General features: G+C 34.9%; 1 protein-coding gene across 5 annotated transcripts; it reads right to left on the reverse strand.

The window, feature by feature from the left end:
• Positions 1 to 52: 52 nt before the first annotated feature.
• LOC128226869 (uncharacterized) lies at positions 53 to 18534 on the reverse strand. Of its 5 annotated transcripts, none has more exons than XM_052936962.1 (18): positions 18159 to 18534; positions 16923 to 17035; positions 15568 to 15638; positions 12025 to 14383; positions 11625 to 11753; positions 10835 to 10932; positions 10330 to 10494; positions 9907 to 10077; positions 9509 to 9661; positions 9025 to 9186; positions 8623 to 8712; positions 8198 to 8279; positions 7326 to 7399; positions 4550 to 4687; positions 4160 to 4300; positions 3732 to 3877; positions 3389 to 3548; positions 53 to 2486 (listed from the first exon to the last, which is right to left on the reverse strand). In XM_052936962.1, exons 2-18 carry the CDS (start codon positions 16951 to 16953, stop codon positions 2403 to 2405), a joined length of 4254 nt encoding a protein of 1417 aa, XP_052792922.1. In that variant the 5' UTR covers positions 16954 to 17035; positions 18159 to 18534; the 3' UTR covers positions 53 to 2402. The 5 variants fall into 5 exon arrangements, with proteins under 5 accessions (XP_052792922.1, XP_052792917.1, XP_052792921.1 ...); XM_052936957.1 differs by having other exon boundaries at positions 9506 to 9661; XM_052936961.1 differs by lacking the exon at positions 18159 to 18534 and adding an exon at positions 17599 to 17613 and having other exon boundaries at positions 9506 to 9661.
• Positions 18535 to 18634: the final 100 nt, after the last annotated feature.

Here is an 18634-nt window from a genome sequence, read left to right on the forward strand (position 1 = left end):
GGCCCCTGCCGGACTCCTGGGTCTACAGTTCAAAACAATCAATAAATATGTTGTGACATATTTTATTTAAAATCAACCAATTATATTCTGTTCTTAAAACAATGTCTGCCGATTTTTTATTTAAAATGTACAAAAATAACAAATCAGTAAACAAATATAATAAATCTATTGGAATGTACTAGCACATAGCATAATTTATATAACATACTGGTAAATCAATCTTCTTATTGGCACTTCAAAAAAATCTTAACTAAATGTTAAACACAGAATTGAATAAAATAAAAGTATACAACATATGCAATATAAGTCATCAACAACTAAACTGGGGACGTGAGTATTATACAATATTGCACATGGTGTTTTCCCCAAATGTTAAAAATCATTTAAGTATGGTAAAATGCATATTTACAAGCATCATGAATAACTAGATACATACTATGTATTTCACAAAACAGTTAGTTCAACAGGCGTGAGTGTCACTATTTAAACTTGATTTAAAAATGAGAAAGGGAAATTTAATAATTTTTTATTCAATTTAATGTTTGATGAAAAACTTTTATTTTTGACATTCTTGATATTGACTGAAGATAAGTGGAATTGTTGGGAAAGTCCAGGGCTACATGTACTTAAACACACCATTCTTGCCCTTTGTCTGTCTACACCAATGACCTTATAATTAGCAGTCCTCTTTTATTAATAATTCTTAAAATACATCTTTAAATGCTGTGCTGTTATAAGATTTATGTTCATACAACATATATTGCTAAGATAAAAAGAAATATTGATGCAAGCTAACAATGTACATATATGCCACATGTCAGCCTGTTAATGAGATCGTTTGATAGAGCATTTGAGGTGAATATCATGGGGATTCCCTGGTCATCACTCATTTTTATTATCTATTTGTAAATATACCAAAATGACAGCTTATGACAAAACTGATATTTAATGTCCAAACATTGTTTTTGTAAACACTTTGGTTTCTAGATGTAACAGTCCAGCTCATAAATATGCCAAGCTATGGGTGGTTGTTGACAAATAGCTTAACCAAAAATAAACCACATGATGGACAGCAATTGTACTATTAATATCAAGTAATAAACTATGGTCAAAACTGTTGGCCAATATAAAGCTGTTGTGGTCAAGGATTCACAGGTCAGACACCGATGTTGAATATCATGTAGCTGATTAACAAGACATCTGGACAATAAAGATTCCATGCAAGGGTGGCTAAGACTTGATTTGTTTTCGGGAAGAGACCTAAGTTTTTAGGCCCTGGAGTCAGTTGCTTGTGCAAAACATAAACAATGACCTAGATATACCTCTCACATTTATTTCTTAATTTCTTTTAATAACACTTTCAATGCAGTTTGTAATTGCATAGTTCATTTAAGTGTTGTTGTAATTTTTTTCCTGCAAAATAGACCTGGTAATATTTGTATGGCACATGATCCTGGTCTAAAAATTAAGATCACAAACAACCATTACAAAATTAACTTGCCAAGAAAATATAGAAAATCCTACTGTTATAACTCATAAATATTCACAGCTGACTTTGAAACATTATAGAGCTAATACCACACTATATATATTTTGTATTCTTTCAATGAATCTTCTTCGATATGTAAAGGCCAAATTTCTACACAAGGATAAAACAATGATAAAAAAGCATCACACAAAAGACACATTCCTCATTCAACATGAATATAAAAAACCTACGGTAATCAGTAAATTAAAAACTGGCTCTTTTCCCAAAAACACTCACTTAAGGTCAACTTCAATGTCATTCACTTTTGGAAACCACTTTCCAAAATATAACATACAAGACATAGTATCAGTCTACTGGAGACATTGGCACATGTTAAAGGAAGATTATAAGATATTTAAGCATCATCCAAACAATCAAGGAATCTTAAAAATACATACAATACAATAGAAATCAGAGAAAAAAATGAGAAACATTTAAATGTGTAAATTCTGCCTTTATAACAGACAGATATTGATATCTTGCAACTATCAGTGCACATGCGCCTCTTGCTGTTTTATCTATCTATCAAGACTAATCTTGAAATGTTTTATCAAATAAACTTGTATTCAATCAAATGAAAAAAATATTGCCATTTTTCTTCTGTTTGTGACAAATATGCAGTGACTGCCTTAAAGAATATTTAAACAATATAAACAATCATGAACTTCATAAAAAGTCATATTTCTATTGGTTAATTTGTTATGGCTTAAGTTTATGTGAATTACGTGAATTGAATACTGTTCTGTTCGGCTTTAAATCGGCAACAAGGTGGTTGACTGCTAGCAAGTTTTGACATGAATCAAGGTCTGTGGTTGGCGAGGCATGGTCAGTCAACGTCCTGTGGTTCGTGAGCCACTGTCAGTCAACGTTCCCTCTAAAGCATGGCATGCAGAGTGATGACCGATGACCTTGTGGACACTGAGGGGCTGCTCAGGATCACCGCATACTCATTTAGGGCCTGCAAACAAATTATGTATCACACTTTAATATTGCATAATAAAATTTAAAAAAATCGATGAAACTGGAAGGCTATTGTATCCTGCAATACACATAGACAACACTTCTTAGTAGTTAGTTTAGTAGTCAGTTTTTAAAGGTGTACTAAATTTATTCAATTTATCCCACTCAAAACACACAGGTACACAAATGAATTTATGAGAAAGATCCCAAATAATTTGTTTTTTACAAAGAACAGTTGAACATTTGATAGAAAAAAATAACATTAACAAGAACTAAATATTCTTTATCATTTTAAATCATTTTAAATTAAACAAAAAAATAATTCACATTATAGCTATCAACTTAATAGGTCTTGAAACATTCTATGGCATTGTTCTTCAGACTTATTGTGAATGGTCTCCTCAATATCTTTATAGGTGTTTCCCCACTACCAGTTATCTGCATTTCTGATAAAATAAAAAGCAGAAGTACAAGCAATTAATGTGACAGAACAAGCTAAAAGTTAACCATCAGACTGTCACTCCATAGTTTTAGGATACTTTGTTGATTGCTGATTGGATAAGTGCAGGTGACGTTTACTTTTTTACTTACGTTTTTAGCTAAAAGTAGCAGCACGTTTTATCTCGCATCGTGACAGATGTTAATAAACAAAACTCTATAGTTTTGTGACCCAAACTGTTAAGATCTGTGAGTGGTCTAGTGGTTTGGGCGTAGGTCACTTGCCCCAATAGGTAGAGGGTTTTAGACCCACCAGAGGTACATTATGTTGGCCTCTTAAAAAATCACCAGCAGTCTTGTCTCCATTGGAATTGATACAAAAATTATTCAATTTATTGTCTTTCATGAATAAGCGAAAATAAATATTAACAAAGGGTCTTGAGAAATGGTGTAATGTTCTACCTGGTAGATGAGGGCATACTGCTCCTTGCTCTGCACAGCACCGGCCCGTTCACTGCGCATGCGATGCACACAATTCAAGATGTCCACACGACGGCGGTCCTCGTACATTCTCATACACATGTCTACAGCTATCAAGGTACATGTGCGACCAGTGCCAGGTCTTAAAAAAGAGACAAACAATATCAGATTTTTTTTATGGATATAAACATTGCTATAAAATGGACTAATAATTGTTAATGATTAAAAGTTAATTGAACAATAGATTTTTAAGAACTAGTGTATTTTAAAGGAGTAAGTCAACTTAAAATACATGCAACATAATGCAACAAATCCCAGTTCATACCCGCAGTGTAGGATGGCAGGTTTTCCTGTGTTCTCGTAAAGGGGCCTGGTGTCAAGCACAAACTTAACAAAGGCGAGAGGTTCTGGTGTCCGCGCCTCCGGCCAGCATGTGAGCTGGAAGTGCTTTACTTCACGCTTCAGGTTTCTCTGGAATACAGGTCAAAGCAGTAGCTATAAGTGTTAACTCTGGGTATGTTTAAATACTCTAAGGGATGGAAAATTGTAACTAAAATATATACATACAGCACTAGTATCATTGAGTGCTTGTGATTTAAGTCATCAATTTGTAGTTGAAATGAAATGCTTAATTGAAAATAGCTAGCTTCATACACATGTAGTTTTTCTTCCATTGTTTTTAACAAGATATGAATTAACTTCATAAGTAACAGCATACTATTTGGGAGGTTTTGTCCCATAGCCCCATTATACCTCAAGATCCATGATCTCTAGTGTACACTCCACATAATCATGCTGGACATCCCTCTTCTTCAAAGTGACCATATAGTCTCCAAACTCCCTATGCTTATCATCCTTCAGACTGTCTGGCCAGTAACATGTGCTGTATTTGGGCTAAAAATGGAAAATATGGATACAGTCTTCATTCTAAATTTGGAAGTGCATTTTCTTTCTTTTCATTACAAAATATTGAGTTTAGTCGAAAAATCCACATTTTAATTCACATTCTCTGCTGAAAATCACATAAAATCTTTTTAGTTATGGATCTTCAAACTTCTCTATTTGTTGAACATGTCCTGAAAGTTAAAATTAGACTTGAATTGAAGGTGGTACAGCTCATAAGGTAAAACTAGAGCAGCTTACCTTGCCATTGGGTGTGAGTGGGTTCAACATGAGGATGACTCGTGACTGCTGCTGCCAGACCATGGTCCAAAAATCCTCCACAGTGTTCACCAGGGGTGACTGGGTGGCTATATATACACACTTCTCTCCCATGTAACCCTGAAAGGAGAAATACATCTAGCTCATTTTTGTTTTCCTATTTTTTCTGTCATCACTTTTTGTTTAATAACTGAAAAGATTGGTGAATATATATTTTATTATTTTGAAAATTCAAACAACATCAGTTCACAAAACCGGAAAAAAAAATTGGCATATATTAAAAGTTAACACACTTATAAAACACGGATATGAAAAGGAAAACTCCTATAAACTGCACAACTCCTTGCAATTTTGGGTTTGACCTCATTGGAATAAGATTGCATAATAATTTTAACAAGAACTGTCACAGAGTCAGCACGCTCGACCATTCCGCCGCTTTTAAGATATTAAGAATTGCAAAGTTTTAGTTAAACATGCATGGATCACTGTAAAATAAGATTAAATGCAAAACCGTATCCTGAATTTCTAAGTCAAATAATAAAGGGGCAAAATTTGTACTAGTGCAAGAAAGAGTTATCATTCTTGATTGTTTAAAGTTTCAATGCAATACATCAAGTAGTTGCTGAGTCATTGACTTACATGTGCTTACATGCAAAACCTTAACCAGAATTTCTAAGTCATAAAATAAAGGGCCATTATTAGCATTACATGCAAAATAGAGTTATTTAACTTGGTTATACAAGTAGGTTGGATGTTGAGTAGTGTTGTATAAAGTCTCAAAACAATACATCAAGTAGTTGCTGAGATATTAACCTATGAGTGCTTACATGCAAAACCTTAACCAGAATTTCTAAGTCGAATAATAAAGGTCAATTGTTTGCATTATATTCAAGATAGAATTATCTAACTTGATTAACAATTAATTAAGTTGGATAGTTGGGAACACTTGTCTAAAGTTTCAATGCAACACATGAGGTATTAACTGAGATATTGACTTAACTGCGGTAACATGCAAAACCTTAACCAGAGTTTCAAAGTCGAATAGTAATGGGCTATAATTTGCATTTTATGCAAAATAGAGTTATCTTATTTGGTTATTTCAGTAGGTTGGCTGGTTACATCAAGTAGTTGCTGAGGTATTAAACTATATTTACACCTCAACTTCCATTCCTTAAATGAACGTCATTTCGGCAATTGCGTTCATCAATTGATGAACTCAACATCTTCGGATATGTTCGGATCGCAATTCATTGCATAACAATATACATGAAAAATATCTAACTTGTTATTGTTTGTATTGTGTCAGAAGGTCCCGTAAAATATAAATCAACATTTTAGAAAGTGTTGGTTTTTTAAATTTTAACTGTGTAGTTGCCATAACTGTTTGAATTTTACGTTTTAAAGTGATTTCAAGTAGTTGATCTTTTCCCGCGATATTGTGATGTCATTTGAAAAAAATGCTTCCGGTTAGAGTCGGGTGGTTCTATTTACAGAATGGGTAGGAATGGGTTACTGAAAAGTTTTTTTTAAATGAAATTAAGTTTTTTAAACAATTCTTGCATGAAATAATGAACTATTGGTGTAAATATAAGTAATGAATTGTGGGCTTGATGTCATTATCGGGGATATGAACGCAATTGGGCTAGTCAAAGTACCAGCCCAATTGCGTTCATACCCCGATAATGACATCAAGCCCGCAATTCATTCCTTAAATATGTGCTTAAGTACCGTAGGTTGGATAGTTGGGAATACATATAGATAAGTTTCAATGCAATACATGATGCATTTGCTGAGATAATGACCTAAAGGTGCTTACACGCAAAACCTTAACCAAGGTGTGATGCCAACACCAACCCTTGGATGAGTAGTTTAGCTCTCCTAGCTCTCCTTATTCTTCGAAAAGTCAAGCTTAAAATAAGGTACTTCAGGGGAGGGAATTCCATTATACAATACATTATTAAAACAATGCGATTTTCTCCCTTCTGTACTGCTCTAGCACTGAAATTAGCTTAATGGTGAGCGGGCGAGCGAGCGAGCGAGCGAATGAATGAGTGAGTGACTCAGTGAGAGTAAGGGAGTGAGCGATCGAGTTTTGCGGGCAAGCGTGCAACCAATAGTAGGATTCATTGCTTAAGCCTTTCAGCACTATCAGTGCTTTCATTTATGTATATGTATCATCAGGCAAAGTTTCAAAATATTATCCATAGTGCACAATTTAGTGATTTGTTTCACCATATGACTGGACTATATTAGTTTTGTTGGATTGATAACTGCCATTCTCGCAAAAGTGGACATGTATATAACTGAGTGGATATTAATAAGATGATATAATCATCAAAAAATGTTTAATAATTGTGCATTTGTGTTTTAGTTTGAAATGTATTTGTTCTTCGTTTAAACAACAGCAAGTGGTGGAGCACATTCAGCTTAAAATGTTGAAAAAAATATTACCAGTTCCATATTAAATGGCTAGCTCTATCTCTTCATAAAAACGTTCTATATTAAAACAAATATTAATTTTTGTGTTACAGAAGAGAGGTCATACCATTTTGATTCAGATGAAGTAACTAAACAACTAAAAAAAACCGTAGTCCTGTAGTTTTTATTTTCACTATCGTGAATATATCAAATTGATAATTTCACTGTTGAAATTTAACTTTTAATACTGGATTCTTTAACCGAAAGCATTGAAGAGAAGGTATCTATTTCATTTCATCTTAATATCATGTAATTTGGGGAAATGTTTTGATTTACTTACATTGACATAGTTTGCATTTATATAGTCTGACATGCTTTTATCTGCTCGTTCTAATTTCACCCTGGTGTTCTTATCTGTAAAGATAAAATGGTATTTTTTAACAAACAAGTAAGAATTTCATCACAACAATTCCAGACAGAAATCTTTCAAAAGACCTTCAAAATTAAACCTTTTTTGGATAATGTCTAAGAATAATATCACTATTTTTTCTTGTTTCTTCTTTTTTATATACAAGAGTGCCGTGATGTGAACATAAATACTTATCTATTGTTATTTTTCAGTGAACACAATGGGCATATTATTAAAGCCAGATACAAAGGTCTTGCTATACATGTGTATAGTGACTGTCACAACTAGATTTCAAAGTTACATTTAAATATCTTGGAACAGTTTTGGAGTCACAGCCGTTGATTTCAAAGTTACATTTAAATATCTTGGAATAGTTTTGGAGTCACAGCCGTTGATTTCAAAGTTACATTTAAATATCTTGGAACAGTTTTGGAGTCACAGCCGTTTATTTCAAAGTTACATTTGAATATCTTGGAACAGTTTTGGGGTCACAGCCGTTGATTTCAAAGTTACATTTAAATATCTTGGAACAGTTTTCGAGTCACAGCCATTGATTTCAAAGTTACATTTAAATATCTTGGAACTGTTTTGGAGTCACAGCCGTTGATTTCAAAGTTACATTTAAATATCTTGGAACAGTTTTGGAGTCACAGCCGTTGAAGGTTAAAGGTTTTGCACGCCAATGATGATACTGACAACAATGACACCAAGCCATCACAATTCATTGCCTTTATTTCCTTGAAAAGCAGACAAGCAGGTATTCTTGTAACAATCTTAAGATGATACAAGAAAAACAACTTTACGTGGCAGAACATTGGCATATCTGTTCTTGTCTTCGTCTCCGACAGGCACAATGGCAGGATCTGTGTTGTCATTTGGGATAGTCTGTAAAATGGTCAAATACTACATAGCCGGAAATCAAAGTTTAATATACAACTGAGTTTACCCTTTACATTAAAATGTCTATTTAGGTTCAAGGGAGTAAATGCATCATTATTTTGTTTGAAATTGAAACTAATTGACAGAGTTAAACAGTTCAGAACCACCAAAACATTTTATAAATTTAATATACAGGTGTGTTTTTTAAAGATTTTTTTTAGCAATATATGTATTTGTGATTGAAGTATAAACAAGACATGTTTATCCTTAAAATCTTTTTTTCAATTGAATGTGTTCCAATTCCATGAATGACTCTGTGTGTATAATACTGTCCTGTATCAGTCTATACCTGGAACTCTGCATGTATGGCGGTGGGGTCCATACACTGGTTAGCCAGACTAGAATAGTTCAGGATCCGTGAATACTCCTCAGGCTCAGGCTATAACAAGTCATATTCAAGATTGTTTTAATATTATTATTATTACTAAGCATTGACTGTAATAACATCATCAGGTAGTCATATTTATACTTCTTCCACTTTTGCTGAATATTAAAGACATATAAACTGGATGTTTTCAGTGTAAAAATAGGCCATAAATAACAGAAATGCAATGTCAATTGTTAATAAAATCGCAAAACCATGGCTTTGAATAAAAAATGATAACTTGAGTAGTCATATGCTCTGGGAATCTCTTATGCAACTTAGTCCTCAAGTAATGATATTATATTAAGTTCAGGCCTGCCCTCATACCAATTCCTTGTGATCATCCAAGCCTGGGTTCCAGTACCCACTGCCGGGGCGGGACTTCGGTATGACTCCCAGGGCGACATGATCCATGCTCTGTATGGATGCCTGCTGGCGGAAGAACACACGCTGCTTCTTCTTAGCCTTCACCCGCCGGTATAATAATACCTGTACGATGGACGGGAAACTATCAGACAGTATTTTATAATCGGAATGATCTCAGATGACCACATTTAATGAATATAATGATCTCATTTTATATGAATGATATAACTGTTAGTTTGTTTCTGTATACCAAATTATTTGTACTATTAAAAGTATTTTTTAGTAAAAACTAGTAAAAGAGACTTCAACAATTGTTAGTATTGTGTGAATTTCATGAATTTTAATCACAGAAGTTAAAACAAAATGCTCAGATTTTTTTTAGATCTATTCATATCCTATGACATGCAATTCATATTTTCAAAAAGAAAAAGAGTGTACTTACTACCTGTAGAATGACAAGTGCCACACAGCAGACTCCGCCCACTGATGCTATGACAACCACCATGGTAACACCGCTGGGTGGGGTAAATTTGCTCGCCTTACTGACCTCTGGCTCAGGTGTCCTTGGTCTGCGGTCCTGGAACTTCACTGTCACAATCTGGAACACCCAGGGATATCATAAACATTTTATGGACATATGTTAAAATAAAACATTATAATATAAAGTTTAATTTCAAGGATGTCAAATTTTGAGAAATGCTCCGTTATATTTTGTTTCCCAGAACTGCAGTTCTGAACAACAACTAACATTTTCCATACTGTGCACTCAAATGAAGAAATAAAGATTGCATAATATGCACAACAAATTAATAGATAACAGATTAATTTGAATAAAAAACCCACCTTGTCCTTGTATATGGATGATGAATCCTGAAAGTCCTTCTCAAGTACTCTAGAAGCGTCGATGGTGAGAGTGATGTCAACCTTGCCGTCTTGGTCAACAATGTACATTTCCACAGTGATCTCACTGTACTGCTCCCCCTCAAGGCCTACTGGGTCCCCACCCTCACAGTACTGTAGTGTATGCAATGCAGCTCTTAATAGTGCAGCTATCAAGAAATTGGATGCAATAAAAAGGAGAGACCAAGGATGACAGAAATTTAGTCTCTAAATGGCATTCTATTAATATATTTGTTAATACAGACATGAAAATAGGGTATAAAAGTAGTTAAAATACATCAATATCCTAAAGTATTTCAAACAACCCGACCAGCCAAAACTATAGCAAAAAAAAGGTTTGCCTTTGCAAGTATACAACAAGCTTACCTGTTCAGGAATGTTTGTCATTTTAAACTGTCCAATGTCTACCAGGACACTTTTCTTGATGTGGAGAGCCTGGCTGAGGGAGCTGAAGAAGCTGGTCTTTGTGTCGCAGAACTCGAGCCACGACATGCGCAGGGATAGCTGGATGAACACTGAGGGTGCCATTGCCTTGAGGTTGGTGGAGAATTAACATCAGTTCTCAAAAATTAATTTACCAATGTGACAATGAGTGTCATTGTGAACATGTTTAACATGTTTCATGATGGTATCTTTCAACGATCTTATAGCTAATATTTAAGCATTTGTATGACATGACAATGCAATTGTCAATGCTAAAGATCAATACCTATAGACTTTTTTCTTCAAGAAATGGACAAGCAAATAATAGAAAGAGAATAGACTAACTTTATATTTACCTCTGTATCTAAAATATTTTTTTTTCTAAAGTATTGTACTATCAGTAAAAAATCAAGTGTACACAAAGTCAAAAGCAACAATATAATCTCACCACTGTGGTTTGCCCAGCTCTGGTGATTGTTTGGGTGATAACAGGGGACACAGGTCCCAGTTGGGGTGGGCTCGTCACATTTTCCATCTTCGAGGAACCTGGAAAAACAGTATGAATTGTTGATATGCCGTTTATAAGGGACCATCTTTGCTTATCCTCGACATTGTTGGGATGGAGGAATAATAGGAGACAGAGATAGTGATTCATTTTGCTGCACATACGAATCCATACTCAATGTTTTGAAGGATACAGTATCAACAGGATGAAATGTTTTAAAATGTTATGAGCTCAAAGTCAAAGGAGCCATGATTCAGAAACATGTGAGTCATGGATTAATTCAAGTAGATTTCAAAGTGAATCACTGCAGATGATAAACAGGCCACTCGCTGACGTGGACATTGTTTATTGTATTCTCTGCCTTGGATGGTTCTGGTATAAATGTATGGCACTGTTCAACTGAATGCGAATAGTTACATAATTACAAAACTGATAGTATATTATCAACATTTTGTTGGATTATAAGACCAATGGCGCATGTTACAATTGATTGATCTGACTGAGAACAGAAAAATTACATAATAGTATATAAATAATATATAAATAACATAAATTGTAAAATAAAGTTAAAGTACAGTGCGTACTGTCAAAAAGTTTAGACCTTTAGAAATTTTCAGCAAATAAAATGTAGTTATCAGCAGTCTCTACATTCAACATGATTTAGTAAATTGGCTATCAATACCTAAATAGGTTTACTAAAAGCAAAGATAAGACAAAAGACAGAGTTTTGTACCTTTGGTGGTAGCAATTTTCTTCGTGGTTCTGTGTATTAGATGGGACGTAGTGTTTGTGCCTGGTGTTTTCCTGGTGGTCCTTGTGGTAGCAGCAACTGTAGACAACTGTGGCTCGATTCTTGATGTGACTGTACGGACAGAGGTGGCAAAACATTCATCATTGTAGCAGCAATAGATGTTTGTATGGATTAAATAAACTTCAATGGTTTGGATTCAATGTAAAAATACTAAAAAACACACAAAAAAACAACATCCAGCTTCTCAAAAGCTTGATATCTAAGCTAGCCTGTCATTTGGAGATGTGACAACATGTCAAATAAATTGATTTGAACAAGCATCTTGAAAAACAAGCATAACTGTATAGATGTCAAATATCAACCTTCTTAAACAATTTATTACCTGGTAAACTGGAAATATTGGTTGAGGCTGAAGAATTGCTTCTTGGAATCATAGAACTGGAGATATCTGCAAAAGCTGATGTTCTGGAGACCTTTGGTGATTCACTTGATGTTGTTGGGGTTGAAAGTTGTACAGGTAAGGTACTGGTTGGTTGAATTTGTCTAGTCATTGTACTAGAAACAGTTGAAACTGATGTTGGAGCTGTCGCCATTGGTAATGAATGGATTTCTGATGTGCTTGATTGCACAGCAAGTGACAAGGAGTATGACTGGGTACTACTAGTAACACAGGAGGTACTTATTTCGGTGGAAGATTTGTACAAAATATCCAAAGATGATACTGCTGGAATAATATATGATGGCACACTTGATTTGACATAAATGCTGGAAACACCTTCTTCAAAGTCGGAGGTTGAAACAGTGAATTCTTCAATTGTTTCAGAAGAAATGGTCTTCATGGTGTAGCCAATATCCAGAGAGGTGAAAACCTGTCTGTAACTGGTCTCTACTGTCTCCATCCTTGGTCTGATAAGAAAGGATGAAACTAAACTCTGTTGTTGTGAGATGGAAGTACTTCCAATTGCAGGTGAATCATATGAGCTTGTCAATACAGCACTTGATTTTGAAGGCAATATTGATGCTGTGGGTATCTCTGCTGTTTCGGTTGTTGTCACTGATGCTTGTGTCCTCATGACAGTACTAATTTCAAATGTGGTTGACAAGGATTCCCCCTCATAGTCAGAAGGGTAATATGATTCCAGTGGCAACATCATTGTCTCAGCAGTGCTTGTTTTGGGAAGTACAACTGGTCTAATGAAATCTGATTCAACATCATCAGTTTTAGAATGTTGGACAGTTCTTGATGGGTTGATGACCATACTTGAGTGTATTATAGAATTTGGCACCATAGTTTCAAAGGTGTACTTTTCTGTTTCTTCCTTTCTTTCACCATCTTTGACAGGTTTAATCACTTCCTGACCTTCAGTATGTGACTCAATGTGACCTTCCCCAGGAACAAGGTGACCATCACCGGGTGTCTCATGCACAATCTCCCCATCTGGGTGACCTTCAGTCTCGTGACCTTCACCTTCATTATGTCTTCCAACATCAGAGATGATCCCTCCTTCATGGTGACCTTCAACAATGTCAATATGACCTTGACCATGTGCTAATGATGACAGGTCCTGAGTATTTTCTGAAGTTTCTGTCACATTGATCATCACTGGTGTTGGTAATGTCACTATTATTTCCCTCTGTGTGCTTTCAACTCTTTCAAATGGTGGTAGTGTCTGTGTCCGTCTTTGATTTTCAGTTGGATTCTGCGTAAGAACTGGTTGTCCATGATCAACATGTTCAACTTCATGTTCATCAGGATGATGACCAGAACCTTTGTCAATTGGAACATCCACTCCAGTTTGTGTCTCCCCTGTACCACTGCCATGTCCACTATCCATGTTTTCGCTGCCATCTGGGATGACTGCAATATTTCCACCACCTTGGATCACTTGGTGTCCTTCAACATGTTCTGCTTCACGTGTTGTTGTCACAACTGGTGTGAGTACAGGGCTAACACCCCCATGTATTTCACCAGTTTGGCTCTCTTTATGTTCTTGGTTTGTATTATTGGACTGTTCATTGTGGTATCCTTCCATTTCATTGTCAGTTAAATCTCCATCAGAATGTATGACAAGAGAACCATGGTTGTCTAAACTATGCTCTGGTTCTAATGTATCCAATCTACTTTCAGTTGTAATAACTGGTTCTGTGGTAAAGACTGCTACTTCTTCTGTCACAGGTATTGCCTGCTTTTCTTCTGGCCTGTGAGTGACAATTTCTAAACTTCCAGCCATTAGAAAAGGTCTGTGTGTTAAAGGTGTGTTGTTAACACGCACAGGAGGATCAGTTCTCACATTTCCTGTGTTTCCTGTGTTTATCCCATCTAGAAGAAAGGGTTCATGTGTGTCATTGTGTCTTTCAACCAGAAATCCCCCACTAGTGTCCACTTCAGAGTGGCCGCCAGTATGATCACCATGCCCATGGTGTACTTCATTGACTTCAGTATCATTGTTGGGGTCTAGGTGATCTATCACATGGTCCCCATAAACAGGATATGATGGGTAGTCTTCACCATTAGATGGCCCTCCATCACTATGCTGGTCTCCCTGTATGTCCAAGTCCACTGCCTGGTCAGTCTGGTCAGCATGGCTGCTGTCCTGGAGGTCAGTGTCTACTGGCCGGTCAGCTGGGATGTCCCGAAGGTGTTCCAGTTCAGGGTTGTGCTGGGATCCATCCAAGTTCTGGTCACTGGCCACGGACTGGCCAGTTCCACTTCCACTGTGGAGACCCCCATCTCCGTAATCCTATAGCAAATGCACAATTAGTAATTTAAGCAATTAGACTCAGTGAAAATGGACATCATTATTATTATCTATAAACTCTTCTTTTTTTAGACTTTGATACCAGAAAATAACTCAACCCTATGACAACTGACTTTAACTACTGTGAAATCATTAATGTTCATGGGGCATTAATTTTCGTGGTTTTCGTGGGTTGGGTGATCCACGAATTCAAGTTCCCACGAAATAAAGACCCTTGATTCACTTTTTTAATTGCCATGTTATGTACATACTCTAGTTTATTTGTTAAAGAGTCTGCAGTATACATCGGTAATATCTGTCTCACTGTATGTCTTACTATCATTGTTTCATTCAATATATTATATCTGCCTTCAACAAATAATAAACCATATCATTTGAATAGGTTTTTATGAACAAAATGACAGAAGCACATGCTTCAACATGTGCTGTTCATTAAAATCTCCAGGTTTACAAGATTTGAGTGATAAGTGTTGGTTCTCGTTTTGTTTTCTTTAATGAAGTAATTAATTGATTACATTGGAGGTTAATGAGTGACCAAAGTGACAATGTACACAACAACACGTTCAATATCCTTATTTAACAAAAACGTGTGAATTAATATTGAAATGAGGTAATTTTAAAAAAGTGATTGACCTCAGCTATCTTTAGGGATTGTTTTCTCAAATATACAGACCTTCTCGGTGTTTTCACAGTTTGCAAAATTGCATTCAATGGCTTCGCCTATCTGTATTTAGGATCAGGGCACATCTTTTATGAACTTGATTTCCAATTAAATCAATAATTGACATGGATATATGCACTAATTGGCATGTCATACCACTTTAGTGAGTGTCATAAACCGGTGAGTAGACGGAAACCACGAGCCATCGCGTGGAGATAATGCAGTTTTGATTATTCCTTTTTCAAAAATGAAAAACCACGAATTCAAGTACCCAAGAAATTGTATTTTCGGCAAACCACGAAATTTTGTGACAACGAATATAAATGATTTCATAGTATGTATTTATGCAGGTATTAATTCTGATTAAAAATTGTAACAGTTGCAATGATAATAAGGTGTAAATTCATGATAGATATGGCAATTTGGTTAATGAAGTATGACCTGGTATGAAAAAACCTCTGTAACAAATTACTGACTTTACTCCGATAAATTTAGCCAAATTCACCTGGACTGTAAGGTCTGATGAGCCCCCTGGCTGGACAGGTCCACTCTCACACTTTCCCAGCAACAGCACAACTGTCAAAACCATAAAACAAACATGAACAGAGGTTATACCACATTTTTTACATAATTATTTTATATCAAAAAAGAGAAGAAAAAGAGTCAAAGTTTACATTATCATATCTTTCAAAGTTGCGCTTTAAACAAAAATAAGTTTTTATTTTATAAACTTGTGTAATAGAAATGTTGTATTAAACAAGAGCTGTCACAGAGACAGCGTGCTCGACTATTCCGCCGCTTTTCAGTGTAAGGATTGAAAAGTTTTGGCTAAACATGCATGGATCACTGTTAGATTAGATTTTAATGCAATACATGATGTGCTGAGATATTAACATAAATGTGATAACATGAAAAATTTTAACCAGAATTTTAAGTGTAATAATAAAGGCCCATTATTTGCAAAATACAGTTATCTAACTTGGTTATTCAATTAGATTGGGTGGTTGAATACCATTGTATAAAGTCTCAATGCAATACATCAAGTAATTGCTGAGATAATATCTTATGTGTGCTAACATGCAAGACCTTTACCAGAATTTCTAAGTCGCATAATAAAAGTGGCAAAAATTATATAATATGAAAGATAGAGTTATCTAACTTGATTAAATAAGAAGGTTAAATGGTTGGGAGCCTGTGTGTAAAGTTTCAATGCAATACATGATTTATTCGCTGAGGTATTGACTTAAAATTGGTTACATGCAAAACCTTAACAAAAATTTCTATGTCGAACAAAAAAGGGGCAATTAACTTAAATGTGGTTACATGCAAAACCTTAACCAGAATTTCTAAGTCGAATAATAAAGGGCAATTATTTGCATAAAATGCAAATTAGAGTTATCTTACTTGGTTAATTAAGTAGGTTGGATGGTCGAGTACCATTGTATCGAGTCTCAATGCAATACCTCAAGTAGTCGCTGAGATATTAACCTATGTGTGCTTGCACGCAAACCCTTGACTAGAATTTCTAAGTCAAATAATAAAGGCCTATTATTGGCATTAAATGCAAACTAAAGTTATCCAACTTGGTTAATTAAGTAGCTTGGATGGTTGAGTACCATTGTATAAAGTCTCAATGCAATACCTCAAGTAGTTGCTGAGATATTAACCTATGTGTGCTTGCACGCAAAACCTTAACCAAGGGGTGACGCCGACGCTTGGGTGAGTAGTATAGCTCTCCTTATTCTTCGAATAGTCGAGCTAAAAATTAAATGCAAACAAATCAATTTTTTAAATATAAACCTCCTAAATGAGTTATCAAATCTTAAAAGATTAAAAACATATATAAAAGCCTCAACCTACCCAAACAAATCATTGAGATCCATCGCTCCATTCCTTTTCTTGGCAAATTTTACTTACGTTAAGTCGAACAAACATGCCTCATTTGTGGTTTCTATCCAGCAGTTAGTTGTTTTCTGCATATAAATTGTAATTCTAATTTCATACAGGACATAGGTGTTATATAGATACAGTGTGTAGTTTCCTCTTTTTTTTTCAAATGATTACCAACATTATTTTTCAGCGAAATTAAAATATCAACAACTTTCCTTTTTATCAGTTAAATAAACCAATTTTTTTTAAGCAAAGAAAATGAAATTTACGATCTAAGGTTTTCGCATTTTAATAAACAGGGTATCTACACACATACTTAAATGATACTATGTCATTAGTGAATACTATCCTATTACTTTGTGAATGATAAGATAACTGATACCACAATCAATTGTTTACTAACACTCAAATAACTACCCTCATTTAGCTAGATAATGCTAGTACTACTTAATCATACATAGAATAAATATCTCTCAGAATATTTAAGAATAAATATTAATCCAAATTTTACAAGCACCTTATACAGGAAAACTGAACTCCTAAATATTAAAGCAAAACTGGGATCGTTTAGATCCAATTAGCATCAGTAAGTGAATTTGTTAGTTTAATTGCTTGCAATAACCAGCTTTATCTTAAGAGGACACACTTAATGTTGCCTTTCAACAACCACCATATCAAACGTTAAATAGCTTCATGAAAGACAACATGATATTTCCAAAATTGATTCATTTTTAGGCTTGTATTTCCTGGGGGCACTTAAAGACATTAAGGAAAAAAAATAAACACATTTACATGAAACTATCCCATGTGACACAAGGTAGCATTTCCACTCCATTTCAACTTAAGGCAGGAGTGGACTGTATACTAAAACCGAAGGACAGGCAACTATAAAAAAAAAACTTTACGGCTTGAATGGAAATTATCATAGTTCTTATACTGTCTTTAGCTAATACCGCAATAGCATTTTTCCCCAAATGGTAAAGCTTGAGTATACCAGTAATCAACTAGCATTGATAGACAGTCAGCCATATAATTTGCTAACATATTTTATCACATGTCTTTTGTTCCATTCTTTCTAATATTAAATTTTCACATTAAATGAAATCATGAAATATAGAGAACTGGATAATCAAAAACTAAAAATGATAAAAAAGTCAGGTCTTGCTTTATTGAAATTTCTTTAATTCAAGACATAAAACAACTCACAGTTATAAATACTATCCAAAATGTTTACTGCCTTTTCTCGGTCATGTGACTATTTTTGTGAACTTCACCCTGCTGCTGATAACTTGATCACTCTGACCATATCACCGTTAAAAATTACAAATAATTGCAGTTGTTATCAGCTTCATGATAAAAATTCAGAAAAGAAGTCTACGTTTACTTCAGCAGTGCTCAGGATATAACCATTGACTATAATTAACTTGACACTGTTTTGAATGCTGTATGTTAAGAGTGTTTAGTGTTTCTTCCAAGATTTTTTCTGAATGGGCACAACAGTAACAGGATACTGTTTTCACTTTCTAAAAGGGCACCCTGGAACATTTGAGAAGTCATGCTCTTCAAGCTTACCCTGGCGACTGGGCAAAGCATCCCCCTAACCACACAATTCCCACATAATATTGCATTGGTTTCATTTGCGAACTTTATAAGGTGTTTTTGGAAAATGAACTGTACTTTTA

Source organism: Mya arenaria, chromosome 3 (assembly GCF_026914265.1).
Source record: "Mya arenaria isolate MELC-2E11 chromosome 3, ASM2691426v1".
NCBI lineage: Eukaryota > Metazoa > Mollusca > Bivalvia > Myida > Myidae > Mya > Mya arenaria.